Below are 16278 nucleotides of genomic sequence, written 5' to 3' on the forward strand. Positions count from 1 at the left end.
GCATAAGTTGGGAACAGAAACTGTCAGGGAAAGGCACTAATGTAAAGTGGAACTTTTTCAAGGAACAAATACTGGGTGTCCTTGATAGGTATGTCCCTGTCAGGCAGGGAGGAAATGGCCGAGTGAGGGAACCATGGTTCACGAAAGAGGTGGAATGTCTTGTGAAAAGGAAGAGGGAAGCTTATGTAGGGATGAGGAAACAAGGTTCAGATGGCTCGATTGAGGGTTACAAGTTTGCAAGGAACGAGCTGAAAAAGGGGCTTAGGAGAGCTAGGAGGGGACATGAGAAGTCCTTGGCGGGTCGGATCAAGGAAAACCCCAAGGCTTTTTACTCTTATGTGAGAAATAAAAGAATGACCAGGGTGAGGTTAGGGCCGGTCAAGGACAGTAGTGGGAACTTGTGTATGGAGTCAGTAGAGATAGGCGAGGTAATGAATGAATACTTTTCTTCAGTGTTCACCAAGGAGAGGGGCCATGTTTTTGAGGAAGAGAAGGTGTTACAGGCTAATAGGCTGGAGGAAATAGATGTTCGGAGGGAGGATGTCCTGGCAGTTTTGAATAAACTGAAGGTCGATAAGTCCCCTGGGCCTGATGAAATGTATCCTAGGATTCTTTGGGAGGCAAGGGATGAGATTGCAGAGCCTTTGGCTTTGATCTTTGGGTCCTCGCTGTCCACGGGGATGGTGCCAGAGGACTGGAGAATGGCGAATGTTGGTCCTCTGTTTAAGAAAGGGAATAGAAATGACCCTGGTAATTATAGACCGGTTAGTCTTACTTCGGTAGTTGGTAAATTGATGGAAAAGGTCCTTAGGGATGGGATTTACGACCATTTAGAAAGATGCGGATTAATCCGGGATAGTCAGCACGGATTCGTGAAGGGCAAGTCGTGCCTCACAAATTTGATTGAATTTTTTGAGGAGGTAACTAAGTGTGTTGATGAAGGTAGGGCAGTTGATGTCATATACATGGATTTTAGTAAGGCGTTTGATAAGGTCCCCAATGGTCAGCTTATGATGAAAGTGAGGAGGTGTGGGATAGAGGGAAAGTTGGCCGATTGGATAGGTAACTGGCTGTCTGATCGAAGACAGATGGTGGTGGTGGTGGATGGAAAATTTTCGGATTGGAGGCAGGTTGCTAGCAGAGTGCCACAGGGATCAGTGCTTGGTCCTCTGCTCTTTGTGATTTTTATTAATGACTTAGAGGAGGGGGCTGAAGGGTGGATCAGTAAATTTGCTGATGACACCAAGATTGGTGGAGTAGTGGATGAGGTGGAGGGCTGTTGTAGACTGCAAAGAAGCATAGATAGGATGCAAAGCTGGGCTGAAAAATGGCAAATGGAGTTTAACCCTGATAAATGTGAGGTGATTCATTTTGGTAGGACTAATTTAAATGTGGATTACAGGGTCAAAGGTAGGGTTCTGAAGACTGTGGAGGAACAGAGAGATCTTGGGGTCTATATCCACAGATCTCTAAAGGTTGCCACTCAAGTGGATAGAGCTGTGAAGGCGGCCTATAGTGTGTTAGCTTTTATTAACAGGGGGTTGGAGTTTAAGAGCCGTGGGGTTATGCTGCAACTGTACAGGACCTTGGTGAGACCACATTTGGAATATTGTGTGCAGTTCTGGTCACCTCACTATAAGAAGGATGTGGAAGCGCTGGAAAGAGTGCAGAGGAGATTTACCAGGATGCTGCCTGGTTTGGAGGGTAGGTCTTATGAGGAAAGGTTGAGGGAGCTAGGGCTGTTCTCTCTGGAGCGGAGGAGGCTGAGCGGAGACTTAATAGAGGTTTATAAAATGATGAAGGGGATAGATAGAGTGAACGTTCAAAGACTATTTCCTCGGGTGGATGGAGCTATTACAAGGGGGCATAACTATAGGGTTCATGGTGGGAGATATAGGAAGGATATCAGAGGTAGGTTCTTTACGCAGAGAGTGGTTGGGGTGTGGAATGGACTGCCTGCAGTGATAGTGGAGTCAGACACTTTAGGAACATTTAAGCGGTTTTTGGATAGGCACATGGAGCACACCAGGATGATAGGGAGTGGGATAGCTTGATCTTGGTTTCAGATAAAGCTCGGCACAACATCGTGGACCGAAGGGCCTGTTCTGTGCTGTACTGTTCTATGTTCATTATGTTAATGCAAAAGAACACAATGATGCTGAAGAAAATGGCTGCTATACTACTTGCAGTAATGTCACCAGTTGGTGACATTCATAACGCACTTTCGAAATCCTCATTCAGAAGACTGTAGTTATTCTGAAAATATCGCTGAGAGAATGTTCTAGTTTTCTTTAGAATACTTTAAATGTTTGAGATTCAAGAAATATCAAGTTTGGTGTTAAGTTCTGAATTTTTATTCTCCGAATACTCACCCTCTGATGTAGAGTTCCAGTGCTCCACAGCTGCTGAAGAGTTTTGTGTATAATGTTTGACCCTTTACTAAATTTACACCTCAAATTACATTCTACGGTAAGAGTAAAATTCAGGGCATTGTTTAAAGTACTGTAAAAAAAATCACCTACCGCTTGTTGATGAGCCAACAGATTATTGGCACATCCACCAAAAACAATCACTTCCGCCTCATCGTTTGTACAGGCAGAATGCCAAAGCCTACAGTTAAATAATGACATGAGTATAAATGTTATATTGCCTGTTTTGTTTGAAAGGATGGTGCCCATAAGTTAAATTTTACTTTTACTGTGAGAGGAGGAGTAATCACCACTACTGGGACACCTTATCTTTTCCCACAAGGTTGTACAAGGTCTTTTTAACAATTAAAAACTAGAGTAGCAGCAGAGTTCTTACATGAATATGCAAGCAAAACAACAAAAAAAATCACCTCAGTAGCTTGAAATAGCACCAGTTAATTAAAAAAAAAAGTGGTGACCAGAACTGCACAAATACTGCAGTTGTGGCCTCAGCAGAGTGTTATACAGTTCCATCATTATATCCCCACTTTTGTATTCTATACCTCTGCCATGAAGGAGAAGCCATATGCCTTCTTTACAACCTTATCTATCGGTACTGCTACCTTTAGGGACCTGTGCACTTGCACGCCAAGATCTCTCACTTCACCTCCCTTCTCAGTATACTCCCGTTTATTGTGTATTGCCTTTTACTGTTTGACCTCCCTAAGTGCATTACCTCACACTTATCAGAGTTGAACTCCATCTGCTACTTTTCTACCCACTCCACTAACCTATCATTTTGAAGCTTACAGTTATCCTCTACACAATTTCTGTGTCATCTGCAAATTAAGAGCTGCAGCCATTGAGAGTGCTATTCTCCCAGAGTATGCTATCATTGCTTGACAGGTGATTGTCAACTTCCTGCAAGGCACTTGTCCTGTCTAGCACTTCACTTACTTACTTTAGAGGACAACCAAGACTGATAACCACAGAATAAATACACAAGGATAGTTTTTTTAAAAACCCTTATAAATAATAACATAATTCTGGAACATTAACTGATTAACTAACACAAAGTTAAGAGTGCAAATAACATCTCAAGATTGCAAAATTCAGAAGGAAACTGTAATTTAATAGGTCTTCAATTTATGCTGTTTACCTTGGTCTGTCTGCATAACTGTGCTCTACTTTTAACCACTCATTCTTGCTCACACTGTATATCCAAGCATCACCTGAAAAACAAAATTATCTTATATAATTAGTTGTGAATTGTTAAAGCACACCAATCTAGTCACACAAAATTATGTTGAGCTAATTTGTTTTGTTCACAAAGCAGGTACAAATACCTCGATAGCTCTTGCCATCAAGGTGACATTTTCACTAAAGACTGGGTTTGCGTGGCCTGAAGGGACTCGGGCGATTTCTTTTGCCATATAAAGTGCAATATCTTACGCTAATAATTTGGGCACAAAAGCTGAATGCAGATTTATATTTAAAAATATTTAAGGCAAATAATTTACAGAAAAAATAAATGCATACAGTTGATAACAGCACAAGCACAAATGGAAATATCTAGAGGAGGTTACACAATGGAAAGCTCGAAGCCACCTTAACCATAATGCCCAAAGGCAGACTCAACTCTTAACTGCAGTCTCCAAAAATTCTTTGCAATAGTAAATTATTTATGCAACAAGAGTTAAACATACTTAACGGTTGTTTGTCAGTCGTGAAACCTCCAAAAAGGAAGAGATGGTCATTTGAGATTGTAGTGAGTGAGTGCCAAGAACGGCCAACGGGGATCTGATCAGGAGATTGTACCCTAGCAAATAAAAGTTTTGAGTGATAGACAATGTTCCCAATGGAAGTGCATTGATTCATGGATAGCCTAAACACTCAATTCCTGTATACAACACTGCATACACCAAACCTCAACTACAGATAGAATCAATGAAATGAGCACCTCTGGTGCAGCCTTACATGTTTCACTAATGTCAATAAATGGAGAAAGATTAGGAACTATATTCATGACCAGCAATGGTGATGTAAGCATAGATTTATGAAGCTATTTCTGTTTCAGATTGGTACAGCAAAATTAGTAGAGATAAAAAGAAAAACTAGAAATCTGAAATGAAGCTTAAAATACACAGCAGGTTCTTTAGCATCTGAATAAAGACAAAAGGTTAACAAAAAGCATTCAGTTTGGAACATTAACTTGTACCATCTCTTTTCAGATATTGGTGGACCCGCTCTATGTTTCCCATATATTAATAAAAATTATACATTTTTAATCCGGAAGTTATTTTTATTCTTATTATATGGCGCATGCCATGCCCGACATTCCACAACTAGGTCAGGGTATAAATGAGCTGCTTTGTTAAGGATTGGGGCTTCACAAAGGGATAAAATTACTAAAAGAAAGAAAACATTTATCGCAGTTCATTGTTATGCACCTGTGGACAAATGGTCTTTGTTCAACACTAGCAGAGGTTGAGGAGCTGCTCACCTGCTTATTCAGGCAGTGAGGAAAATGTTTTTTTAATAAGAAATAACACATTTAATGGACAATAGTTTGATAATATCCTTTAAACCAAAACAAACACAATCATTTAAAATGATTTTGTTGATCCTGTGATAGCTCAGCAAGTTTGTAGAGTAGCTAAACCATACATTTAAGGGAAGTTCCAGATTTAATCCTCATCAGTGCTGTTGGCTTGACTTATTACAGTGATAGTAACAGCCATACAACTAGCCCCACTGCCCTGGAGGAAAATCACAACTAGTATTCTGTTGCGCCAAGAAACACCATGCCAGAAGCTGTACATGGGTGATAAGATTCAGAATAATCAGGCTTGGCTGATTTTTTGTTGTCACTTACTGTTAAGATTTCTAAATAAAAAAGTCACTTGGCAAATAACTGAAGGATATCCAATGTATTTGGAACTATAATCCAGCAAGAAATCAAAGCGCTGGAATTTCCTTGGAGCTGTCCCGCCGATCTAACATTGGGAATGGCGCTCAAAACCCAATTTACGTTTAGCACCAAAGAAATTCCTGGCAAATATGTTGAGGAGATTGAGAGAAGAGTGAAAGGGAAGTGATAGTTCTTAATTCAGCAACCCACAATCATGTAAAATAAATGAAACTGTAACATACACTTCATTCCATTCCCAAGTATCCAAATCAAGGTAATAGAGGTCGTTGGTCCTGGCATCCTTAGATAGAGAGAGTGAAAAAAACAAAGTACATAAATGAATATTGATTTGTAGCAGACAGGTATTACAAGGTTAATTGTTGGAGGCATTTTGTCTTCTGAGGGGAATAAATCTCTAACATTGTTACACAAGTGACCTTTTAATGGAAAGATTTGAATTTCATTACATCTGTGTTAGTTCTAACGTTCATGCTAGTTTTTGTTACTTCCTTCTCTGTAGAACAGGTATTTTACTTCCACTGGGAAAAGGTGAAAATACAAGATTAGCCACAAGAATAAACAGTTGGGGAAATTATATTTTTCTCTTGTACAGTAATGCAACACATATTTGGCAGTAGAGGGAGCTTTACTCTGCACTTGGTCCATTTAAAACCAGACCTGATCCGAGAGTGCTTGACTGCCTCAAAGAGAGACAGATTTCTATTTTCCATTTTCAATCACTCAAAATGCCCTTTTTGAATAGTTATAATAATAATAATTTATTTTTTTAAGTAGGAACAAGAAAAGACCACAGCAAGGCACTGTTCAAATGATTGTCAAGACTCCTAAGATTTCAGTTTGTTTTAAGTTCCATACATAATTGCAAACTGTACTCTTAAAGCAATAAAACATTTTAAAGATGAATTCATAGGAAATATGAACTGTCCTTCCTTAATGTAAATGAATTAATGAGATCGGATTAAAATTGCATAATGTATTTTAAGAAATACTCTATTTTCACCAAATGCAACATTTATGATGTTAGTACAAGTAATACAGAATTAGCTAAAGCATAACATTTTATTGTATAGCAAATAAAACAACATACCTGATACCTTCCTCCAAACACATAGCCTCGGTTTCCAATTGTAGCACAAGCATGAGCTGCTCTAGGTGAAGGAGGTTTTCCCTATTGGTTACAACAACACATCATTATCAATTCATCACTCAAAAGGTTAGGATTCCATTATTTCGGACGGGTACTAGGTTCTGGTAAAATTATCCGAATCAAAACTAAACACAAAAAAAGGACAAGATAATGCAGATGCACGAATCATAGAATCCCTACAGTGCAGAAGGAGGTCATTTGGCCCATTGAGTCTGCAGAGACCACAATCCCACCCAGGTCCTATTCCCATAACCCCACATATTTACCCTGCTAATCCCCCTGACACTAGGGTCAATTTAGCATGACCCAATCCACCTAACCCGCACATCTTTGGACTGTGGGAGGAAACCAGAGCACCCAGAGGAAACCCACGCAGACACGGGAAGAATGCAAACTCCACACAGGCAGTGACCCAAGGCTGGAATTGAACGCGGGTCTATGGTGCTGTGAGGCAGCAGTGCCAACCACTGTGCCACCGTGCCGCCCCTCCTTTTTTTGGTTCAGGCCTTAAATTGTCAGATATTGCGTCATGAAGTGCCTCAGAGAACTACTGTGCCACCGTGCTGCCCTCAAGTCTGAAACAAAAACATAAAATGCAGGAAAATCTCAGCAGGTCTGACAGCATCTGTGGAGAGAGAATAAAGCTAATGTTTCAGAACTGACGAAGGGTTGTATCCAGACTTGAAACATTGGTCGGAATTTTACTGGCATGCCTGCTCCAATTCTGCCCGGGGGGGGGGGGGGGGGGTGGAGAGAAGAGGGGGGGCGAGGCTTGCAGAACAGGCATTCTCCATTGGCCTTGGGTGGGATCTTACGAGCCTCGGGCAGGTGAGGCGGTAAAATTCCAGCAGTTGGCTCTATTCTCTCTCCACAAATGCCATCAAACCTGCTGAGATTTTCCAGCATTTTCTGTTTTTGTTCTAAACATGAGAAAAACAATTCTCGCACCAGTGGAAAGTACTGCAACTTAGAAAAGATAAAGCCATTCTTCAGCAACACTATATAACAGGCCCGATACCTTTGTAATGGGCTGGTTCCACGTAAAAGTCTCAAGGTCGATGAAGTGGACATGATTGTTCCAGCCTCTCGGATGGCTTGCATTCTGGAAAAAAACATTACAATGGTTTAATTCCCATTATCTTCTTTTGCAAAGGAAGGGACTGGATACTAAACTTCCTAACCCACAGACCGCAATCAGTAAGGATAGGCAACAACACCTCCTCCATGATCATCCTCAACACTGGTGCTCCACAAGGCTGTATCCTCAGCCTCTTACTACTCCTTATACACCTACGACCAAATTCCCCTCCAACTCGATCTTCAAGTTTGCTGATGATACCACCGCAGTGGGTCAGATCTTGAACAATGATGAGACGGAGTACAGGAAAGAGATAGAAAATCTGGTGAACTGGTGCGGTGACAATAATCTCTCCCTCAATATCAACTAAATGAAGGAGATAGTCATTGACTTCAGGAAGCGTAGTGGAGAACATGCCCCTGTCTACATCAATGAGAACGAAGTAGAAATGGTTGAGAGCTTCAGGTTTTTAGGTGTCCAGATCACCAATCACCTGTCCTGGTCCTTCTATGCTGATGCTATAGTTAAGAAAGCCCACCAACACCTCTACTTTCTCAGAAGACTAAGGAAATTTGGCATGTCAGCTACGACCCTCACCAACATTTACAGATGCACCATAGAAAGCATTCTTTCTGGTTGTATCACAGCTTGGTATGGCTCCTGCTCTGTCCAAAACCACAAGAAACTACAAAGGGTCGTGAACGAAGCCCAGTCCATCACACAAACCAGCCTCCCACCCATTGACACTGTCTAAACTTCCCACTGCCTTGGAAACGCAGCCAGCATAATCAAAGACCCCACACACCCCAGACATTCTCTCTTCCACCTTCTTCCGTCAGGAAAAAGATACAAAAATCTGAGGACACTTACCAACCGACTGAAGAACAGCTTCTTCCCTGCTGCCATCAGACTTTTGAATGAACCTACCTCGCATTAAGTTGATCTTTCTCTACACACTTGCTATGGCTGTAACACTACATTCTGCACTCTCTCCTTTCCTTCTCTATGCATGGTATGCTTTGTCTGTATAGCGCGCAAGAAACAATATTTTTCATTGTATACTAATACATGTGACAATAATAAATCAAATCAAACAAAGCAATATGCTGAATTACTTACCCAAAATGAAGATTCATCAAATTCAAATGATCCCTGATGCTGTTCTCGAGGTTGGTAACCATAGCCACCGAAGAAAATCAACCTGGTGTAAAATGAAAGTAGCAGTAACAATAGTGGGCGTGAAAGAAAGAAATTTGGAATAACATTTTTTTAAAAATAGAATTTAATTAATTAATTAAATATTCTGCTTTATCTCAGGTCCTCTTCAGACTCAGGAAAATGCTAAACCAAACATACTGTGTAATATGTAGATATTTAAGGTCTTAAAATCTAACTACAGCCTTCCATGAACACAATGGAACAGGTGTCAACGGCAGTTCCCTTTCTTCCACCTCTGCAGTTACCAGAAAAGGTTTTCTTTGATAAGCTAAGCTTCAAACCTTGTTAAAAATATATATATATTTAATTCTAATAGTAGGCTAAAATCAACAATAATAAAAATATTAGATTATACAATTTCTCTTCATTTGTCATTTTAAAAAGTAAAATTGAAGCTTAAAATTACCTTTATCTTCCCTTTCATTTGTATAAAATGTGAATTTAAATATTCTTGCATAGCAAGAGAATGTTAATAACTGAAAATAGTTTGAATATTTCCAATATTTTCTTTATGTATTAATACTTGATTATATACATGCAAAGCGAAGAAGTAAAATGTAAAGTCTGATCTATGATAAAACAGCAGCTATGAACTTGTGTAGACCGACTATCTGTACAATTGCCTGGAAGAGGCCATTTCACTTTGTTGTTCATGAAGCAATATTGTATTAGAGATAATTATGTACTTACTTGTTTTTGTACACCCAGCATCCAAGTTTGTCTTTGGGTGTTGGTGGTACCCCCTTGAAATCTTTTATTCTCTCCCAATGAAGTATTTTGTCTTTGGCTCTCAGGTTTAGAATGTAGAACTGCAACAAGATGAAAGGGAATTAACTCCAAAGTTTACCTTTTCCTTTTACAAGTTTGATCTCTATTTTTTTCCCCCTATTAAGTGGATGTGAGCATTGCTAGGCCAGCATTTGTTGCCCATACTCAATTGCCCTTGAGAAGGTGGTAGTAAGTCAGCTTCTTGAACTGCTGCAGTCCACGTGATGTAGGTACACCAACAGTGCTGTTAGAAAGAGGCTTTGAGGTTTATCAATCAGTGACAGTGAAGAAATGGTGATATTGTTCCAAGTCAGGATGGTGTATGGCTTAGAAAGGATCTTGCATGTGGTGTTCCCATGCATCTGCTGCACTTATTTTTCTTGTAAGACATCACAGGTTTGGAAGGTGCTGTCGAAGGAGTCTTGGTAAATTGCTGTAGTGTATAATAGTAGGCGATACACATTGCTGCCATTGTGCATCAATGATGAGGGGACTGAATACTTCAGGTGGTGGAGTGAATCAAATTGGTTGAAGATATCTGTGATGCTGGGGACCTCAGGAGGAGGTCAAGATGGAATATTCACTTGGGACTTCCTGGCTGAAGATTGTTGCAAATATTTTAGCCTTGTCCTTTACATTGACGAGCTGGGATCGTTGAGAATCAGGGTGTTTGTGGAACAACCTCCTCTGGATAATCGTATTGTCCATCAGTGATCATGACTGGATGTGAGTAGACTGCAGAGCTTTGATCTGATCAGTTGGTTGTAGGATTGCTTTCCGCTTTCCACACTGTGCCACTTTTCTTTTAAGCATGCACGTAGTCTTATGTTGTAGCTTCACCAGTTGGGCAAATCATTTTCAGGAATACCTGATGCTGTTCCTCAGTGAACCAGAGTTGATCATCTGGCTTTATGTAATGTTAGAGTGAGGGATGCGTCCAACCATGAATTTACAGATTGTGGCTGAATACAATTCATCTTCTGCTGATGGATGCTCAGTTTTGAGCTACCAGATTTGTTCTGAATCTATCCTATTTAGTACGGCGGTAATGCCAAGAAGGATGATGGATAGTAGCCTCAGTGTGGAGACATAACTTGGTCTCAAGGACTATATGGGTAGATTAGTGAGGTCAAATAGGTTTTTCCCTCGATGTTTTTTACCATCTGCTACAGATCCAGTGTGGCATATGTGTCCTTCAATGTGGTGTTTAACACGTAGTAGTACCGTTTCATCAGCTGAGAGGGGAAATAGGTGGTAATCGTGTTTCCTTGTCCATGTTAGACCTGATACCAAGAGACTTCATGGAGTCAAAGATCAGGGCCACTCCTTCCTAATTGTAACTACTGGGCTGCCACCTCTGGTGGGTCTTCCCTGCTGGTGGGACAGGATGTACCTGGAATGGTACAATGTCTGGGACCTTGGTGCAAATTATTACTTGGGAAGCTCGACTATGTCAGGCTGTTGCTTGACAAAAATGTCCCAATGAAAGGCTAAAATTCCACATCTACAACACACCAGTGAACTTCGGGAATGCCAATAACTCCTCACTAAAGATTCTCCCACCTGTTTTGATCAGTGATGCATATTACAACAGTGAGTGGTACGTTACAGTAATACAGCGTGGGACAGATCTATTTCCAAATAACTTAAACAACCTAGATAGGAAGAAACTGGGTGGGCACTTAGATGAATACAGCTATACTAACAACAGATCTGTCACGGTAGAGGTTCACACTCCAGTTACTTATATTAGTTTATTGTTCTGCAACTGGTAAAAAGAAACTATTGCCTCTGGTGGGTGAGTCCAGAAGAAGGGGTCTTAACCTCAAAATTAGAGCTAGGCTGTTCAGGGGTGACTTCAGAGCACACTCCTTCAGAAAAGGGTAGTGGAATTCTATCACCCAAAATGCTGTGGAGGTTAGATTAAGTGAAAATTTCAAAATTGAGATGATAGATTGTTAGGGGAGGGTATGAAAGGCAAATAGATAAAGATGCAGATCAGCTGTTACCTAATTGAAGGGGAACAGGCTCAAGGGGCTGAATGGCTTGCTGTGGTCCCTATGCCTATAGGGAATGTTTAGGAATTCTACAATCATAATACTTCCAGTTAGGACATTTGTAACAGGAATAAATTGTTACATCAATGTTGCATAATCATACAAATTTAGTGATAAAATACATCACTGCCAAAAGTGATCATTGGCTTCTAGCAAAAAGGCACAATCTACAGCAACTCACCAAGGTTAGTCCCACAACATTGTTTTAATGCGTGATATCTACTATCTAGGAGAACAGAAGCAGCATTATACTGCAAACAGCACGAAGTTCACCTCCCATCACACATCCTGAATCGGACAGGTGTTAGAATGACTGCAGCTCTAACACCATCCTCCTGCTCATCCCTCTCAACAACCCTGAATTTCCTATCACCCCAGAAGGTAACATCCGCCATCATAAGCACAGCAGCAATTCAAGGTGAAAGCCCATCACAACCTTCGCAGGACAACTTATGAATGGGCAATAATCGTGCCTTTACCAGCAATATCGAGAAATTATTTCTGGAGATGGAAAAATTTTGCTTTGAATTTTATTGGCTTTACAAATCTACAAGTCAAACATTACTCTTCAAAAAGTATTTAATATGCAGAGCAAAAGGTAGAGTAAGCAATTTACCTCCATTTTGAAACCCCATTACAGCTCGAAGCAAGAAGCTTTAATATTTCCATGTATTCTACACAAGCAACAAGTGGCGCCTTCAATGTAATGAAATGGCCCAAGGCGCTTCACAGGAACATTATAAAACAAAACACAGCACAAAGCTAAATGAGACATTAGGTCAGATGACCAAAAGTTTGGTCAAAGAGATAGGTTTTAAGAAGCATCTTGAATGTGAAAAGTGAGGTGGAGAGGTGTAAGGAGGGAATTCCAGAGCTTGGAGATCTCGACAACTGAAGACATCGCTATCAATCGTGGAGCAATTGTAATTGAGAATGCACGAGGCCAGAATTAGAAAAGCACAGATCTCTGACGGTTGTGGGATTGGAGAGATTTCAGAGATAGGGAAAGATGAGGCCATAGAGGGATTTAAAAACAAGGATGAGAGTTCTAAAATCAAGGTGTTGCTTGACTGGGAGTCAATGCAGGTCAGCGAGCAAGGGGTGATAAGGAAACAGATGCGCTGTGAGTTAAGACAAGGGCAGCAGAGTTTTTGATGACCTCAAGTGTATGTATGAAGGATAGAATGTGGAAGTCCAGTCAGGAATTGTCAAGTCTAGGAGGTAGCAATGGCATGATTGAAGCTTTTAGCAGCAGATGAACAGGGACAGTGAAGTCAAGCAATGTTACGGAGGTGAAAATAGGCAGTATTAAGAGATGGCACGAATATGGGTGGTGGGGGCGGGGGGGCGCAGGGGCTCATCTCAGGATCAAATGTGCCACCAAGGTTGCAAACAGACTGTTGTTGGGGAGAGGTGGCACTAATCAAAATGTACAATGGCTTCATAAAACATCTGAATTTAAACAATTGACAATTCAGATTGTGAAAAGTGCATCAATCTAGTTGCTTTACAGTTAACTACAATGGAATTCCTACTCAAAAAGTAGAAAGCTGTTACCTCATTTGTGTTCCCTCTTACATGATGTCCTCCAAACAAATACAGTACACCATCCACGCAAGTAGCACAACTCCCTGACATGGACTGAGGAACATCACCTTCTGTGTATTTCTTCTTCCTGTAAGAAATTAATTATTTTATCTGCAAGAGTTATAACTGACTAGTTTTATTTTTAAATAAGTTTTTCTTAAAATGGATACGGGCAAATCTGAATCATTCCGATTTACTGTTTACTGAACAAAAAAGACCATGTGGTCTCCATTCCATTTCTTCCTTTTCCTTTCATTAAGTTTTTCATGACTGCGGCTGAGAAATCAGGTTGGGCAGGTACAACGGCTCTTCCTCTTCAACCATGAAACAGCACAAAACATGGGCCTAATGGGACACTCACCTGATTTTCTTTCTTTCACGTTAATTTCACTATCATTGCAGAAATCCACCAACCAACAACTGCCCCAGCATTATTTCGGACAAAATACTGACTGCTTAACTGAGGAGTTAACTCATTTCAGTTAGTGTTTGGGAAGGGAGGCTACAACTGCCTTTAGTGTTCTTGAAAAACAAAGTGAGGAGGGGGAAAAATGAAACTGCACATATTTCCTCCTCCTGGTCAGTGCACACTTGAATTTCAAATGGGGATAAGATTGGGATTAGCTGCGATACATCACACTGTTAAATTATTTTTCACCATCTGGTAATGAATTGTCCACTTTACAGTCTAGTGGAACATCCTTAATCACAACTGCCCTTAAATGCTTTGCATTTTTGCAATAGAATGGTTATTTCTACAAAGATGAACATTGGTCTGATGCATAGCAATCTGTCTAAATCTAATATGCCTTATAACGAGGATGAATACAATTGAACAAATCTTAATTAGTCTAACATCTTGCATGCAAAGCATTGACAAGAATCAAATAAAGTGTGTGTGTGTGTGTGTTTGTGGGGGGGGGGGGGGGGGACTGTTTCTGAGCAGTCACATTTCTTTGTGAGACTTCCATCCAAGAAAAGTAGCATTGCCACTGCAAAAGTGACTGCAGCTCTAACACCATCCTCCTGCTGCCTGTGACTTCTATAGTTACAATTGTATTCATCAGGTAATGCCATGTCTCCCACAATGAAATGTGGAAGCAGATTCTGAATTCCCCCAATAGTTCCATCACCAGCACCATATGAGAAGAGACTATCTCTACTGTCCACACATGAGACTGATGTTCCTCAATGATCTTCCCTCTGACATAAGAGCAGGAATGAAGTTACTGACTGACAATTCCACAGCATTAGCTGCATTCATAACTCTCTTGATGAGGAGGCAGCCTGCAGTGGGATCTGAACAATATGGTTGACATTTATGACCTGTCAGTGTTAGGTATTGCCCTTGTCAAACAGGAGAAACCACACTATTTGCCCTCCATCTTCCATGGTCAGAATCACACAATCCCAAATCTAACATCACTGTGAAGGCACCATCTTCATAAGGATTGCAGTCATTCAAGACAGACTGACTACTTGCTTGGAGCAACTGGGAACATGCAACGACTATGACCACACCCTTGTGTCGGGAAAAATGAGGCATTGGCAGTTGGTTTAGGCAAGCATTATATTTGACATTTAATGATGATTTATGATCTGCATTACTGGTCAGATAAAGGAAAATGTGAACAAAGCAGATTGTACCAATTTCCTGAGGGAGCTGGCCAAGGGGTCTCACAGGAGACTCAATCAGATCTAGCCAATAGTGTGTGAGGACATTGACAAGTTGTGTGGGATGTTGTAAGAGGCAAGGACTGTGGAATAAGGAGTGCAGCTGCAAGAATTTCAGAGCACGGGGACCAATGGCAAGGACTGCAATGGTTGCAGAGGGCAACTGACGGTGGACAAGTGCACATGCTTGACAGAGTTTGCAAACTCTGAGGAGATCAAGAAGATCTGAGGACATGAGCCTTCCATGGTGTTGTCCCGTTTAGCAAGGGTGATGCCCTGGAGATCTATGATGCTAGGCATCTCTGTATGCAAAGTGGAATAGATGTGAACTTTAATGCTAAAAAGGAATTCAAGTGAATGCACAAACCCCGGTTCTCTGGTCAATTTTTGAAATTAATTTATAGGTTGTAGGCCAACATTTATTGCCCATCAGTAATTGCCCTTTAGAAGGTGGTGGTGAGCCGCCTTCTTGAACCACTGCAGTCCAAGTGGCGAAAGTACACCCACAGTGCTGTTAGGGCGAGTGGGCCATTTTGACATGATAGAGAAGAGTTGCTTCCCTGATTAAGGCTGATCAAACTGACAAGCAGCTGAATAAAATAGCTGCGGGGGCTTGCCAATCCATCACATCAGGCCCCACTCCATGGAGGACAGCATGACACTAATCTGAGGCAGTTGTTGTTCGCAAGACACGATAATGCTCGGGATAAGTGCACTTATAGTAAGTGATCTAGTTTGGGGATTGAATAATGTTGGAAATCATTCCAAAGATTAACATAATCTCTAGTAAAAGACTGTATAACATCATCTTCATTAACATGCCCGAAAACACCAGTCAGACCAAACTGTTTGCATGTTCCCCTGGGGCTCAGAATTATCTGCTATCTTTTCAATGTGTAAAATCTGGATAGGAAATAGAAACATTGCACATACCATCGCCCAGTTTCCATGTTATAGATCCAAAGTTCTTCCCTTGGCAAGTAGAAATCGTGGTAGCCTTGAATTGCAGCATTCTGCAAAACAAATGTAAAGCAGTCCAGGAAAAGGAACCAAAAAACAAATGACGGTGCTTAACAGTCATATCTTAGAGAGTCATAAAATCATAGAGATTTACAGCATGGAAACAGGCCCTTCGGCCCAACTTGTGCATGCCGCCCTTCTTTTTTAAACCCCTAAACTAATCCCAATTGCCCACATTTGGCCCATATCCCTCTATACCCATCTTACCCATGTAACTGCCTAAATGCTTTTTAAAAGACAAAATTGTACCCGCCTCTACAATTACCTCTAGCAAGTTGTTCCAGACTTTCACCATCCTGTGTGTGAAAAAATTGTCCCTCTGGACACTTCTGTATCTCTCCCCTCACCTTTAACCTATGCCCTCTAGTTTTAGACTCCCCTAACTTTGG

The 16278-nt window shown here is 40.9% G+C and overlaps 1 protein-coding gene across 2 annotated transcripts in view; it reads right to left on the minus strand.

Moving 5' to 3' along the window:
- klhdc2 (kelch domain containing 2) overlaps positions 1-16278 on the minus strand; it is a 29710-nt gene that overhangs the window by 9007 nt on the left and 4425 nt on the right. For both annotated transcript variants that reach the window (XM_078234147.1, XM_078234148.1), the window contains exons 3-12: positions 15803-15882; positions 13166-13283; positions 9474-9592; positions 8685-8766; positions 7506-7589; positions 6428-6508; positions 5562-5620; positions 4115-4227; positions 3568-3640; positions 2523-2610 (exon numbers count right to left, since the gene is read on the minus strand). In XM_078234147.1, coding sequence (XP_078090273.1) covers positions 2523-2610; positions 3568-3640; positions 4115-4227; positions 5562-5620; positions 6428-6508; positions 7506-7589; positions 8685-8766; positions 9474-9592; positions 13166-13283; positions 15803-15882 — 897 coding nt within the window. The remainder of the gene's footprint in view (positions 1-2522; positions 2611-3567; positions 3641-4114; positions 4228-5561; positions 5621-6427; positions 6509-7505; positions 7590-8684; positions 8767-9473; positions 9593-13165; positions 13284-15802; positions 15883-16278) is intronic.

This window comes from Mustelus asterias, chromosome 18, assembly GCF_964213995.1.
Source record: "Mustelus asterias chromosome 18, sMusAst1.hap1.1, whole genome shotgun sequence".
NCBI lineage: Eukaryota > Metazoa > Chordata > Chondrichthyes > Carcharhiniformes > Triakidae > Mustelus > Mustelus asterias.